Source organism: Pituophis catenifer, unplaced genomic scaffold, assembly GCF_029215685.1.
Source record: "Pituophis catenifer annectens isolate HBS135680 unplaced genomic scaffold, rPitCat1.0.hap2 SCAF_8, whole genome shotgun sequence".
Classification (NCBI taxonomy): domain Eukaryota; kingdom Metazoa; phylum Chordata; class Lepidosauria; order Squamata; family Colubridae; genus Pituophis; species Pituophis catenifer.
In genome coordinates, this window is record NW_027256888.1 from 5030211 (window position 1) to 5045843 (window position 15633).

Sequence of the window (15633 nt, forward strand, 5' to 3'; positions counted from 1 at the left end):
CTGAGCTCCCTTATCAGCCCTTCCAGGAATAAGACTTAAAAGCCGCCATTTATAAAATAAACAAAGTGTCTATCAAGATAAAATAAACTCAGTGTGGGTAAAGAACTCAGGATTATTAAGCACAGCAAGAAATGCATAACAGGCTATCTATAAGTGACCTCTTTAGTGTCTTTGGTACAAATCAGAGGTGGGATTCAAAAATTTTAGCAATCAGTTCTCTGCCCGCTTGCTGGGTGGGCGTGACCATGGTGAGCGTGGCCTACTCAGCCTCCTGCACCACAGCAGGGGTGGGTTCACCCTCCCCAGGCTCCAGAGGCTTTTTTTGAGCCTCCGGGAGGGCAAAAACAGCCTCCCCCGGGCTCCAGAGGGCCTCCAGAGGCTGGAAACAGACCCGTTTCCAGACTTCCGGAACTTCCGAGAGGCCCGTTTTTCACCCTCACAGAGCCTCTGCGCAGGCGCTACACTTACCTGGCATCCAAAACAGGCTGTGTAGAGACTCCTGGGAGGGGTGGGGTGGGGTGGGCGGGGCCAGCCAGTTCTTGCAACTACTGGTTCAGCGAATCAGATGTAAAATTAGCAGGTCCGAACCGGCTGAATCTCACCCCCGGTTCAGTTAACCAGATGTAAAATTAGCATCCAGTTTGCCTGAAGTGGTCCGAACCGGCTGAATCCTACCCCTGGTACAAATATCAAAAATACAGATTGTTTTTTTCCGGAGAGATTTGGTATTTACCTTGCAGTTTCTGGTTTTCCTTTTCCATCCTGAGTAGGATTATCTGCTGGATAATAGCTTTTTGCCAAAGTTCCCTCAACTCCTTGGATGTCTTTTTTCTGTCTTCTTTGGTTGCTCCGAAAGGACCGTCTTCACAAACCGGCTGTAATGGTGATCTAGGGGCTAATTCTCCCAGTTCGGAATAATCTTAATAGACAAGAGAAAAAAATATATATTTTTTTTAATTTGAAGATTTGTCGGAATTCCGAGATCAGGGGTCTGCAAACTTAAACACTCAAAGAGCCATTTGGACCCGTTTCCCACAGAAAAGAAAACACCGGGAGCCACAAAACCCTTCCCGTGCCTGACTATTTCCTGAGCAGCCACAAAACTATCATATGTAGTTGAATTAAACATTCTGTTTTCTTCTGAAACTTTTTTTTTCTTGGATTTATCCATGGTTGGCCTACCGGAGGTTGAAAAGCTCAATAAATGGAGTGCCGGCGGGTGTCGCACATTGGCGGTTGTGGCGCATATTTTCAGTGACAGGGAGCCGCAGCAGAGGGGTAAAAGAGTCACATGTAGCTCCAGAGCTGCAGGTTGCTGACTCTTGTCCTAGATCAATCCTAGCCTTGGGAAAGTAATTATCAAAAGAGGAACGGACAGCAGGAAACTGAAAATCTTACAAGACCCAGACCCTTTATCTACTAATAGTGTAGCAAATACATTGGAGATCCTCAGTCATTCAGGTCATGGTTGTCCCAAAGGTGCTTTTTCAAGAGGCAACTGGACTTTTGGGTTTTTTCTTTGAAGGCATCTCACTTCTCATCCAAGAAGCTTCTTCAGTTCTGACGTGAAGAACTGAAGAAGCTTTTTGGATGAGAAGGGAAACTTCTCCATGGAAAAATAAAGTCCCGTTGCCTTTTGAAAAAGCATTTTTGGGACAAAGGCATGAGTCATTTTATGCAAGATTTTATAGTTTTTCTGAGTAGTGAGCTTTATAGTTACCCCAGAATGACTCTGTGTTTAGCTAAGAATTTTCTACAAATGCCACTCATACACAGAACTTAACAAGGTCTATGGGCTGGATTTTCAGTTGTCCCTGCAAAATATATTCAACTCAGCAACTAGATCCAAAAGACTGCAAAAAAATTTTTCCCCGCATAAACCAAACTATACTGCCATGTTAAACCTTTGACAGTCATTTGTGTTTTGCTTCCTACCTTCTTCCTGTAAACATCGAAATTCCAAAAAAGATAGATTACAATAAACAACAACAAAACAACAACAAAAATTCCACGGTATTTTGGAATCAACAAATTTGTTTCCATATCAAGGCATGTAATTTGAATAAACCAATATTTTTTTTCCTAGAATTGCAAACAAAATGAAGAGTGCCATCTAGTGAATTAAAGTGAAACATGTATGTACCACGGGTGAAATGCTCCCGGTTCGGACCGGATCGCCCGATCCAGTAGCGATGGTTGTGGGTGGTTCAGAGAACTGGTAGCAAAAATCCCTGCCAGCTGAGTCGCACGATCATCAGAGGCTTTTTTTTTTTTTTACTTTTAAAAGCATTTTTTCGACAACCTCTTCCAATGAAAAAATGCTTTTAAAAGTAAAAAAAAAAGCCTCTGATGATCGCACAGCTCAGAGGCTTTTCAAAGCATTTTTTTCTGCAACCTCTTGGCCATCTCTGACGATCCCAGCTGAGTTGCCTGATCAGCAGAGAGGCATTTTTTTAAAAAACCTCTCTGACGATTCCAGCTGAGTTGCCTGATCAGCAGAGAGGCTTTTCAAAACATTTTTTAAAAAGCCTCTCTGACGATCCCAGCTGAGTTGCCTGATCGCCAAAGGCTTTTCAAACCATTAGAAAAAATGCTTTGAAAAGTTAAAAAAAAAAAGTTGGCCACGCCCACCCAGTCACATTACCCCCCCACCAAGCCACGCCCACAGAACCAGTAGTAACACATTTTACATTTCAACCCTGGTATGTACCCTGTTTCCCCCAAAATAAGACATCCCCTAATAATAAGCCCAATCGGGTTTTTGAGTGCATGACAATAAGGCCAAGTGCTTATTTCAGGGTTCAAAAAAAATATAAGCCAGGGTCTTATTTTCGGGGAAACATAGTAATGCATTTGAATCTGAATACTTTATTTGGCCAAGTGTGACTATTAGACACAAGGAATAAAATCATCCCTCTCAAAGCATCATGTTTCATTGTGCTGATTTTCTCCAGTATTGTACAGGTAGTCCTCAACTTACGACCACAACTTGAGCCCAAAATTCCTGGTGCTAAACGCATCATTTATTAAGCGGGTTTTGCCTCATTTTACGACCTTTCTTGGCACAGTTGTTAAGTTAGTAACACGTTAGTAACCCATTGACTTTGATTGTCAGAAGGCCACAGAAGGAGACCACTGGGTCACTGCAACCGTCATAATACGAGTCAGTTGAATTTTGATCACATGACTTTAAAGATGCTGCAGCGGTCCTAAGTGTGAAACACGGTCATAAAGTCATTTTTTTCAGTGCCTTTGTTACTTTGAATGGTCACTAAATGAACTGTTGTAAGTCAAGGACCACCTGTACAGTGTGACAGTCTCCTGTGGCAGCTAAGACCCTTCCAACCCATTTTCCTAAATTATTATTCCTTTTACCGTGTTTCCCCGAAAATAAGACCCTGTCTTATATTTTTTTGAACCACGAAATAAGTGCTTGGCCTTATTTTTGGGGAGGTCTTATTATTTTGGGGCACGTGGAGGAAACCAGAAGAAATGGTGGGGATCAGCTGCGCATGCATTTAAATATTTTTGTGGAGGGCTTATTTTCAGGGGGAGCTTATTTTAGTGCATGTGCTCAAAAGCCCGACTGGGCTTATTATCAGGGGATGTCTTATTTTCGGGGAAACAGGGTATATACAGTACTTTATTCTGCCTCTCCTTTTTTGTATCCCATTTGCAATTTCAATGTGATCCCGAATTTAAAGTCATGATCTCAATGCTTTAAAACAATGAAACTTCCCATTTTGATTTTGATTTCAGGCGGAGAGAAGGGTCGGCTAATTGGAAAAAAATAATCAACGTTTCCCCTCCTCTCCAAATTATATTTACTGGAAAATTCCCAAGCCATGAATAATATACTTTTTTTCCCTTCTACATCCCTCCAAAGCTGGTCATGTATTCAGGCAGTGACTTTTATTTTGAAAACAAAAAAAAATGCGAAAATGGGCCTCCCGCTAGCTAAAACTTAATTCAGTCTATTCTACTGGGGGAAAGTAAAGTAAAATTGGATTCATTGGCCTCCAAAATTGTATTATACACAGATCTTTTTTTTCCCCCTTCAGTTAAAGCAACAACATTCCCACAGTTCTACGGAACGTTGCTGTTTTCCGGACTGCCATGACTTCAAATGGTCACTAAAACAAACAGTTATAAGTCAAGGTCTATCTGCAAGAGACAGTATTTTCTGTGTTTCGAAGTTGGTAATTCCAATTTAGTCGGTTGCATTAAAAACTGCCGGAAATGACCAGCCTCCATTGCAGGGGTGAAATGCTACCGGTTCGCTCCTGTTCGGGCGAACCGGTAGTGATGATTAAAACTATCGGTTCAAGTGAACCGGTAGTAAAAAAAAGCTCCGAACCGGTATTTCCTACAATCAGCTGTGCCGCGCGGTTTAGCTTTGCTAGAAAGCAGGAAATCCGGCTTTGTAGCAAAGCTAAATCATGTGGCACAGCTGATTCCCCCCCCTCGCTGTTCTACTTAACCAAGTCTCCTTTTGGTGCATACTGCGCATGCACGCACAACACACGTTTGATGCGCACTGTTAGGATATGGTGTAAGTCTAACAAGTTGTCCAGGCAATATATGTGTTCTATAACTTTAAATGTATTCTGTAACTTTATGTAATGCTGTAACAGATGTAATGCTGAGTAATTGTACTGGTGAGTCATTGTAATGACTGCTGACTGAATGCTGACTGCAATTATCATAATTGTACTGTTAGTCATTGCACTGCTGACTTCCCTTATCTTAAGTGGATAATTACTAGTGTAAACTGTATATAAGAAGGAAGCCGAGCTATAGTCATTGTTGGACTTGCTCTCATCATTGCTTGACTTGCTGCTTGACTTGTTGGTTGGAACTGTTACTGTCGTGTGTGAAGACGTGGATGGATATGCTACCATCGTGATTTGTTACCAGCGTTGAATTGCTGTTTATTACCAACTGCTGTTTGTCTGGTAAGAAGATATCTGTAAGTTCGGATTGATTTGAATGGCTAAAGACTTGGATTGATTAAAAGACTATGCAATTGTTTTTCACTACAAAGTAAAAGCTTTGTTAAACAAGTTTGTATGTATTGTATTCATTGCTCTCAGTACCGTTTCTCTGTGCACTTACTCTGCTGGTTGGTAACACAACAATATCCTTAACACGCACCATGCATGCAGATGCACGCAGCGCACATTTGGCATGCACTGCACATGCGTGGCCAGCGAACCGGTAGCAAACCGTTTCAGATTTCACCACTGCTCCATTGGTGACATTCATTGAAACCCTCCCTTTAACTACAGATGGATTTTTACCTTCATGCCAACCGGAAGAGTCGCATCCTTTTTGGGGTGTCGCCACTCTTAAAAATATCTGTTGCCTCCAGGAATGTCGTCGAGCCTTCACAGGGGTCTCGGGGGCCAAACCTGCTTCCTTGGATTTAGATGTGTTATCTCTAAAATCAGAAGTCACAGAATTTATTTGTTTTAGCTATCATTGCAAGACATGTTTTGTTTTTGCTTTTTCGGAGGAAACAAATATACGAATTCTCTAAAGCAGGGGTCTCCAACCTTGGCAACTTTTAAGACTCGTGGACTTCAACTCCCAAAATTCCTCACCCAGCTGGCTGAGGAATTCAGGGAGTTGAAGTCCACGAGTCTTAAAGTTGCCAAGGTTGGAGACCCCTGCTCTAAAGAGTCTCGACAGCAAATCCAAATCGAAAAGAGAAAATTACCCGGATTATTTCTTTAAATGATGAGCTTCTTGACAGAAATGACTCAATATTGGGTGTTTCAAATCGTCAAAAATATTCAGAAATAACATTCTCTTGCTGCTCGCAGTTACAACTTTTTAATTACCGTGTTTTCCCGAAAATAAGACAGGGTCTTATTTTCTTTTGAACCCTGAAATAAGGGCTTGGCCTTATTATCAGGGGGTCCGGCAGAGAGAGGCTCCCTCCATGCGCCATTAAGCCCCGCCCCTCCTGCGGGGGGAGAACGCGAGCGGCCTGAAGGTGGCAAGCTGTGCGAGCACCTGTTCCCTCCCCTGCTTGCACGCCTCCCAGGCCTCACCATGTCGATGTGGGCGAAGCCGGTGAGCACCCGGCTGGAAGAAGTTGGAAGCGGAGAAGATGCCAGTTAGGCCAGCCACCTGCTGCCAAGTCTTCCGGGAGCCAGAGCAGAGAATCTTCTGGCAGCTGGGACAGAGAAGTGGCGAAGGGCAAAGTGAGCTGCAGCACCGCAAGGGGAGACCGCACCGCTGCCGCCTTTCAACCACAGAGGATGGCTTCCTCTGCGGCTTCCAAATCTCGACTGGAAGCTGCCGGAAGCAGAGAAGAAGCCAGTCGGGCCAGCTGCCTGCTGTTGCATCTTCCAGGAGCTGGGGCAGCCGCAGGGAGTTGGAACCATAGAGCGGGAAGCACACTCCCAGAGCGGCCACTGTCGAAAGACTCTGTGTCAGTAGTGGTCACTCTGGGAGTGCGCTTCCCGCTCTATGGTTCCAACTCCATGCGGCTGCCCCGGCTCCCAGAAGACTCAACAGCAGCTGGCTGGCCCGACCGGCTTCTTCTCTGCTTCCAGCGGCTTCCAGCCGGGATTTGGGAGTTGCAGAGGAAGCCATCCTCAGTGCCCCGGATGGCGGTGGCAATGGCACGGTCTCCCCATGCGGGGCTGCAGCTCACTTGGCAGCCCTTTGCTGCCTCTCTGCCCCGGCTGCCGGAAGACTCTGCCCCGGCTGTCGGAAGACTTGGTAGCAGGCAGCTGGCCCGACCGGCATCTTCTCCGCTTCCAGCGGCTTTCAGCCAGGGTTTGGAAGCTGCAGAGGAAGCCATCCTCAATTCTGGGTGGGCACCATGTGGCAAGAAGTGTCGGGCGGCGGCTCTCTTGTGAGCGGGGCAGGGGTTTGCAGGTGAGGGGGATGGATGGGTGGATGAATGGATGGGAGACAGGCGAGCGCCAAGAATGCTGGGGAGAGAGAGAACGAGAGGCAGCTCCCGATCAGCTCAGCTGATCCGCGGGTCGCGATTAAGGGGCCCAGCTGCCATTACCTGACCGAGGAAGGGAAGGGCTGCCTCCGGTGCTAGCCACGCCCACTCTTCACTAGGGCTTATTAAATATTTACACCCAAAAATCACGCTTGGCCTTATTTTCAGTACATGTCTTATTTTCGGGGAAACACGGTAGTTTATCAAAGTAAAAAATACAAAGGAAAAAAAAAACATGGAAAAGTAAGAAGAGAGGAAGGGAAAAAGAGGGGGTATAGTATAAAGGGAGAAAAAGAAAAAAGAAAAAAAAAGGCACATTCCAAGTTAACAACATTACAACTGCAACTTTTTTTTTTTGCTTTTACACAGCAATATGCACAAGCCATTTCTATAACAATAATAAGCATGTCTAATTTACAAAAACAGAATCAAAGTTTCATATATTTTTTTTCTCATGGCAAGCACAAAATCCGGACGCAATTAAATATAATCTCTTTATTTGGATAAAAGAAAAAATTTAACCATCTCAACTTCCCTTGCTGTGGAGAATAATATAGCATTCATTCTCATATTTTCAAATCTGGTCCATAATATTTTACCAACTCTCTTGCTGCTCATCATTACTGTTCTCATGACATAAAGATGTGTTACATGTGTCACATGGATATTTTGAGAAATAAGTGTCTGAAAACGGCAGGGTCTCCCTTAACGTTTCGTGTTTTGTATGATTTTGGAGTTTATGAATGATATTCTGATTTCCATCCTGAAAAACCTATAATGTAAACTCGCCTCTCATTTCTATGTATTATTCCAGAGTCAGATAACAGAGTAACCCCGGCCTTGGTGGCGCAGCAGACTAAAGTGCTGTTAACTAGCACCAGCTGCCTGCAATTACTGCAAGTTCGAATCTCACCAGGCTCAAGGTTGACTCAGCCTTCCATCCTTCCGAGGTAGGTAAAATGAGGACCCGGATTGTGGGGGCAATAAACTGACTTTGTATAAAAAAGAACACCACTTGGGGGGACCGAAAGCCCTACTAAGCAGGAATATACAAAAGTATGAAGGCTATTGCTTAACGCATTGTAAGCCGCCCTAAGTCTCTGGAGAGTGGCATATAAATTGAACCAATAAATAAATAAATAACAGAGTTGGAAGGGACCTTGGAGGTCATCTAGTCCAACCCCCTGTTCACGCAGTACTAGAGATTCGAACCGCCAAATTGCTGATGTTTCTGATCGACAGTTGACCAGAAATCAAACAATGCTAACACATCATGTGCATTGCTTCTATTGGTCTATCATGCTAAACCTGGCAATTAATTTATGCTAATCTCTAATTAATCTCTAATTAATTTATTAGAGATTATTTATTAATTCATTTACTCTAATCTGTAATTAATTTATGCTAATAATGATGGTCTATCGTGCTAATCTTGGCAAATAACTTATCACATATTTTTTTATGTACACTGAGAGCTTATGCACCGAAGACAAATCATAACCATTCTTCCATAATCTTAGAAATTAAATGCATACTCTTATTTCAATGGATCAATCACAAAAATCAATAATGCATAATAAAGTTATGGTACACGCACATTTATTTTGTTTATTCTCCACAATATAATTCAAACAGACAGAGAGAAAACATGGTTGACCAACAACTCTGCTGCTTCAAAGTCCTGTTAGAATAAAATGATACCTGGAGGAGGAGGAGGAGGAGGAGTGGCATAGCCTGGGGGTGGAGTCAAAAAAGGAAGCAGCCTAGAGTCTGTACGTGTTGTGGCTCCGTTACCGGAGCCTGTGTCATCAGCAGGAGAGGACTCTGAGAGTGAAGGAGAGGAGTTGGCAAGGCCTCCCTCTCCAGGACCCTCCTCTCTGGCAATGCCTTCGGTGTCCGCCAAAGGGCAAGAGATAGGGCCGGGGCCAAGCATGTCCATGCAGCCACAGGTGAACAGTGATGAGGGAAATGAGTCTTGGCTGGATCCTCGGCAGCGTCGCAGAAATAAGCGCACACAACAGAAGAAAAGACGTGCCAGAGATTAAGCTGAGTCACTGGACCACACCCCACAGGGTATAAAAGGGGGTGAGGTGGCCATTCAGACTCTGTGACGGACAAAACTAACTACTATCGAGTCACATTGCATCTTTGGAAACAACATTATCGGCCTTGGATTTATTTTACGAACTGGACAACTCTTGACTGTGTGTATTTTGTTTTATGAGTAAAGTTCTTGGCAAGCAGCTACTGGGTTGCTGCCAAGCTTCTTATCGGAAGAATTGGTTGTCTGCCAGTTTATTTAACCCCCGGCTGTCTGTTTGTGTGCGTGTGTGAGACGGGGACAGAACAGTACGTTCCCACAAAAGTGCACTAAATCCAACCCCTTTTAATTCTGTTAATCCTTCTCTAGTCCCAAAATAATGTTGACAGTTAGTTGTGATATTAGCCTAGTCTACGTGTGTCAAAGTGGCAGCCGATGGGCTGGATACATCACGCGCAGGCCACGCCCATTCCAGCTCAGCGAAGGGGAAAAAACATCGCGATACGTCACATGACGGCAACGTGACGGGGCAAGTTTGACACCTGTGGCCTAGTCAATTAAGAGTTAACAAATTCAAAATGGGTTGGGCTTGGTCCCTTTGTGACTACTAGAGACGCTAGGCTGATTCCTCTTTTGACTCCACCCTAGGCTCTGTCATTCCTTTTCTTACAGTATCTGGAGCTTTTTTCAAAACAAGAAGAGAGTTGAAACCAAACATAATCCTTACAGCAGAGTATTCCAAAGTGTGGAGGCCATTATCAAGAAGGCTTGGTGCTTGGTCTCTTCCCCAGGGATCTCCCAAACCTTCTTCATGACTAGATAAGTAGAGTCATGCTTGGCAAGATGCTCTCGATATATCCCAGAGCAATATTGTATAGAACAGGGGTGTCAAACTCGATTTCATTGAGGGCCACATCACAGGGGTGGGCTTCAAAAATTTTAGCAAGGGGTTCTCTGCCCAGTTGCTGGGTGGGCGTGGCCATGGTGGGTGTGGCCTAGTCGGCCTCCTGCACCACGGCTGGGAGAGGACACTTTTGCCCTCCCCAGGCTCCAGAGGTTTTCCTATAGTTGAAAATGGCCTCCCCAGGCGCTGGAGGCCCTCTGGAGGCCAGAAACGGGCCTGTTTCTGGCCTTCCTGAACTTTCAGTAGGCCTATTTTTCGCCCTCCCCGAGCCTCATGCATGCCCTGCACTTACCTGTATCCAAAATGGGCCGTGTGGGGATTCCTGGGAGGGATGGGTGGGATGGGCGGGGCGGGGCCAGCCAGGAGTAGGATTTGGGGGTTCTCCAAACTGCCCAGAATCTTAGCCAGAGGGTCTCCCAAACACTTGTGAAGCCCCAGCAGCCCACCCCTGCTGCATCAGGGCTGTGACTGACCTTGAGGGACTGGGCAGGTGTGGCCAACTGGGTGGGTGTGGCCATCTTGATGCCACTCACTGGGCGTGGCTGATTGGGTGAGTGTGGCCACCTTAACGCCAGTCCCCAAGCTCCTGGCATATTTCCTCTTCGCATTGGGTAGACTGGGCCGAAGCGACGTGGGCTGGTCCCTTACATTTTCCAGGACGGCCCTGCAGGCCAGATCCAACCACATCGCGGGCCGGATCCAGCCCGCATGTCCTTTGTTTGACACCCCCTGATATAGAGCTTTCTAGACGACAACCAGAAGTTGTCGTCTAAACCAAGCTAAACATTGGTTTAAACTAAGCTAAACCTTCTGCCACCAATAGCCTCCCACCGGCCAGTACGCTCACACAGAGAGGGCCTCCTCAGGGTGCCGTCCACCAGACAGTGTCGGCTGGTGACCCCCAGGGGGAGAGCCTTCTCTGTGGCGGCACCTGCCCTCTGGAACAACCTCCCCCCAGAGATACGTACAATACCAGACCTCCGGATTTTTCGTCGGGCCCTGAAAACTTATTTATTTCACCTAGCCGGGCTGGCTTGATCCCACAGTTTTTGGTTAAATTTAATTGATTTTAATTGGGTTGTTTTAAATTGCGGCCAAAATATTTAATTATTTTTAAACTGTTTTTAAATTTTGTATGTTCTGTTTTATTCTGGCTGTTCACCACCCTGAGTCCTGCTGGAGAAGGGCAGTATACAAATTAAAACAAATAAAAAATAAATAAAATAAAATAAACCTGGTCAGGCATGGTTTCCTCCACACACAATCCCACAGCTCTAGCCCAAATCGTAGAAGAAAGCAACAGCCAGCCAGTTTTGTGCTGTGGCCAAGGACACAACATGGAGCTGATCTCAATCTGAAGACAAAACGTTTCTTTCTCCCTTGAACCACAATGACTTCAACCCAGGAGTGGGATTCAAAAATTTTAGCAACCGGTTCTCTACCCGGTTGCTGGATGGGCGTGGCCATGGTGGGCGTGGCCTACTTGGCCTCCTGCACCATGGCATGGAGAGGCATTTTTGCCCTCCCCAGGCTCCGGAGGCTTTTCTCAAGCCTCCGGGAGGGTGAAAACGGCCTCCCCTGTGCTCTGGAGGCCGAAACAGACCCATTTCCAGACTTCTGGAACTTCCGGCAGACCCGTTTTTCACCCTCCCAGAGCCTCCGTGCGGGCACTGCATTTACCTGGCATCCAAAATGGGCTGCGTGGAGTCTTCTAGGAGGGGCGGGGTAGGGTGGGCAGGGTGGGGCCAGCCACTCCTTGCAACTACCGGTTCAGTGAATCAGATGTAAAATTAGCAGGTCCGAACCGGCTGAATCCCACTCCCGCTTTAACCTCTAAATGCCCCCTCATGTCTGAAGTCCTCTTTCTCAACCAGCGATCCATTGAAAGTAGCAGGTCCCCCACCTACCTGGTGGACTTCCTAAAGTCAGAAGTGACATTTTCATCTACGGGAGCCAGGAATTTTAAGAAATTTGGCACGGAAGAGGAGGTGTGAAGTTTTCTCTGGAGAGAAGAACGGTAGGAGATGCTGAGCATAGTTGAAAAAGGCGGCTCAAAACGGGAGAAATTTAGCGTGGCGGGGGGAAAAACAGACACGAAAAGAGAGAACAACACAAACGAGAAAGGAATAAGCAACAAATTAGGAAAAAATGCAATAGGAATGAAAACAAAGCAAAGACAAAGACTGCCAGCTGTATAATTATTTTTTTAGATAACTTGCTTGGAGGCTCATTCCATTTTCAGGAAAGGCCACGAAATTCCCATTTCTGTCATTTTTTTTGGACAGTGTGTTATAAAAACTGAAAACAAGGCTAAAAAGAAGGCAGCGTAGAGGAATATCATAAGACGAGACTCCAGGTGTTAAAGAATGAGTATCTGTACTAGAAACTCTTCCTGTATCGATTGAAGATGTCCTAATTTTTTTTTTTTTAATTTTTAAACTGAGGGTGTGTTAACATTAATGACACATATTACGTGAATCAAGAAGGGTCATTTTGGATTGTGGTTTCATATGCATGTAATAAATGAGAATAACTTTGTGACCGGCTCAGTTTACGCATATTTCAACCTGAAACTTAGTCAAAGTCACACCAAGTTTTATTTCTTCCTAGATTACATGTAATTAATTACCGTATTTTTCAGAGTATAAGACCAGGGGTGAAATGCTCCCGGTTCGGACCGGATCGCCTGATCCGATAGCGATGGCGGCAGGTGGTTTGGAGAACCGGTAGGAAAAATCCCTGCCCCCCCCCAATGCCCAGCTGAGCCACGCAATCATCAGAGGCTTTTTTTTTATTTTTAGAAGCATTTTTTCTACAACCTCTTCAGCTGAAGGGGTTATAGAAAAAATGTTTTAAAAGGAAAAAAAGCCTCTGATGATCAGGCAACTCAGCTGGGATCGTCAGAGGCTTTTAAAAGCATTTTTTCTACAACCTCTTCGGCCTAAGAGGTTGTAGAAAAAATGTTTTTAAAAGGGAAAAAAGCCTCTGACGATCAGGCAACTCAGCTGGGATCGTCAGAGGCTTTTAAAAGCATTTTTTCTACAACCTCTTCGGCCTAAGAGGTTGTAGAAAAAATGTTTTTAAAAGGAAAAAACCTCTGACGATCAGGCAACTCAGTTGGGATCGTCAGAGGCTTTTAAAAGCATTTTTTAAAACAACCTCTTCGGCCGAAGAGGTTGTAGAAAAAATGGTTTTAAAAGTACAAAAAAAAGAAAAGTTGGCCACACCCACCTAGTCTCATTACCCCCCACCACCAAGCCACGCCCATAGAACCGGTAGTAACAAATTTTATATTTCACCACTGTATAAAACGCTCCGGACTATAAGACCCATCTACCTTTTTTGGTGAGGAAAACAAGAAATAGAAATCTGCCTCTGCCTCCCAGCAATTTTGCCTCATTGCAGAAAACAGCAAACAGCCTGCTTTACTTTCATTTTCTTTTTCAGCATAGCTTGATTAGCACAAGAAAAAAAAGAATCTGCTCCCAACAACTTACCTCCTTGCAGCAAGCAGCAGAGGCCTGAGCAGCAATAGGCAATGGCAATCCCTGCAGCCTGAAACAGCTGAGAGTCGGGAGGCCGATGCAATGGACAATCAACTTTTGCTAATTAGGCTGTGCTGAAGCTGAAACGGGCTGTTTCTTCTTGCTGCTTGCTGCAAGGAGGTAAATTGCTGGGAGGCAGAGGCCAAAGGGTGGAGGCCTTGAGTGGGTGGGCAGGGCTACATTCAGTATATAAGACACACCCAAATTTTCACCCCCTTTTAGGAGGGGAAAAAGGTGCATCTTATACTCCGAAAAATACGGTAGTTGACTCATAACCAAGAGCTACATCACAGTAGCAAGATAAGGGTTATTTTTCCAAGGTTTTGAAACTTTTGATTTATTTTGGTTTAATTCATGACTTCTCTTTGCAATGCCAAACACACACACACACACTATCTCTCTCTCTCTCCTCACCTCTTCGGCATGGCCTGCCTGCCTTGTTCTCCGCTTGAGCTATGCCTAAGGCGCTTGAAGAAATTGGGTGAGGAGACTGAGGACGGAAGTCGAGCTGGAGGATGCAGGGCAGCAGCTGGTGAGGCCTGACTGGCAGAAGGCTTAGAGCTGCTGGCAGCCCTGGTCAGGTTTTATAAGGGGAAGAAAGGGAAGGAGGGAGGGAGGAAGGAAGACAAGGAGAGGCAAGGGAAGGGGAGAGAAGAGGAGAGAACAGGGGAGGGGAAGGGAAGGGAAGAAGGAAGGAAGGAAGGAAGGAAGGAAGGAAGGAAGGAAGGAAGGAAGGAAGGAAGGAAGGAAGGAAGGAAGGAAGGAAGACAAGGAGAGGCAAGGGAAGGTAAAAGGGGAGAAAAGAGAAGAGGACAGGGGAGGGGAAGGGAAGGGAAGGGAAAGGGAAGGAAGGAAGGAAGGAAGGAAGGAAGGAAGGAAGGAAGGAAGACAAGGGGAGGCAAGGAAGTTAAGAGGGGAGAGGAGAGGAGAAGGGAAGGGAAAGGTAAGGTAAGGTGAGATGGAGGAAGGAAGGAAGGAAGGAAGGAAGGAAGGAAGGAAGGAAGGAAGGAAGGAAGGAGAGGGTGAAAAGGAAAAGGAAAAGGAAGGAAGACAAGGAAAGGCAGGAGAGGAGGGGAGGGGAAGGGAAAGGAAAGGTGAGAAGGAGAATAGTTGGATGGAAGGAAGGAAGGAGAGGGTGAAAAGGAAAGATGGAAGGAAGGAGAGGGAGGTGAGGTGAGGTGGATGAATGGATGGAAGAAGGAAGGAAGGAAGGAAGGAAGGAAGGAAGGAAGGAAGGAAGGAAGGAAGGAAAAAAGCAAGGTCAAATAAAGTAGATGCACACAGAAAGGCTGAAAGTAAAAATAATCAAGTTCTTTAACTAAGAATAGGCCCTATTTGCACAGAAAGTGGCATCAAGATGCACTCTCAAGCCTTTTTACTGAAATGTGCTTCTTCTATGTCCTTGGCTTAATCTCTCATGGATCTTCTGATCCAGAAGAAGAAGAAGAAGGAGAAGGAGAAGGAGAAGGAGAAGAAGAAGAAGAAGAAGAAGAAGAAGAAGAAGAAGAAGAAGAAGAAGAAGAAGAAGAAGAAGAAGAAGAAGAAAGAAAAAAATCACAAAGTACCAGGACTTGCAAATTGAAGTTGAGCGACTGTGGAAAAAGAAATCGTGTGTTGTCCCGATTGTAATTGGAGCAATACCCAAAGGGCTAACCCGCTATTTAGAAATTCTAAATTTGCCGGACTTGAACATTTTGACTCTACAAAAAACCACCTTACTCGGAACAGCTTACATCCTCCGACGATACCTTAACAGTTCCTAGGTCCTTGGTTAGGACTCGAGCTGCTGAGCTATTAACCAGCCTCAAAGGCTGTGAATCTCACTAAAGATTAACCAATAATAATAATAATAATGATGATGATGATGATGATGATGATGATGATGATGATGATGATGTCAGAATGAAGACAGGTAGTCAGATTACATCAATGCACGGAGCAGGTATTGCTGCTTACAGCTTTAACGCTTGGCAGACGTCAGGTTTTTAAATGAGGGTAAAGCTACCTGTTTCCCAGCCCTTGAGAGGCTCAGCTTTGGAAAGCTTGGTGAGACACCAGAGTAGAGATAAGACAGTCTGAAATATAACAACAGTGCCAGGACCAGTTTCTTTCCGACACTACTACGTACCAATCCTGCATATCAAAGTACGTGCTGAACATGCTGTTAGTAGAGCTC

At 45.1% G+C, this 15633-nt stretch overlaps 1 protein-coding gene across 2 annotated transcripts in view; it reads right to left on the minus strand.

The window, feature by feature from the left end:
• TBC1D1 (TBC1 domain family member 1) overlaps window positions 1-15633 on the minus strand; it is a 96743-nt gene that overhangs the window by 16424 nt on the left and 64686 nt on the right. For both annotated transcript variants that reach the window (XM_070948482.1, XM_070948481.1), the window contains exons 12-15: window positions 13872-14030; window positions 11820-11939; window positions 5301-5440; window positions 734-919 (exon numbers count right to left, since the gene is read on the minus strand). In XM_070948482.1, coding sequence (XP_070804583.1) covers window positions 734-919; window positions 5301-5440; window positions 11820-11939; window positions 13872-14030 — 605 coding nt within the window. The remainder of the gene's footprint in view (window positions 1-733; window positions 920-5300; window positions 5441-11819; window positions 11940-13871; window positions 14031-15633) is intronic.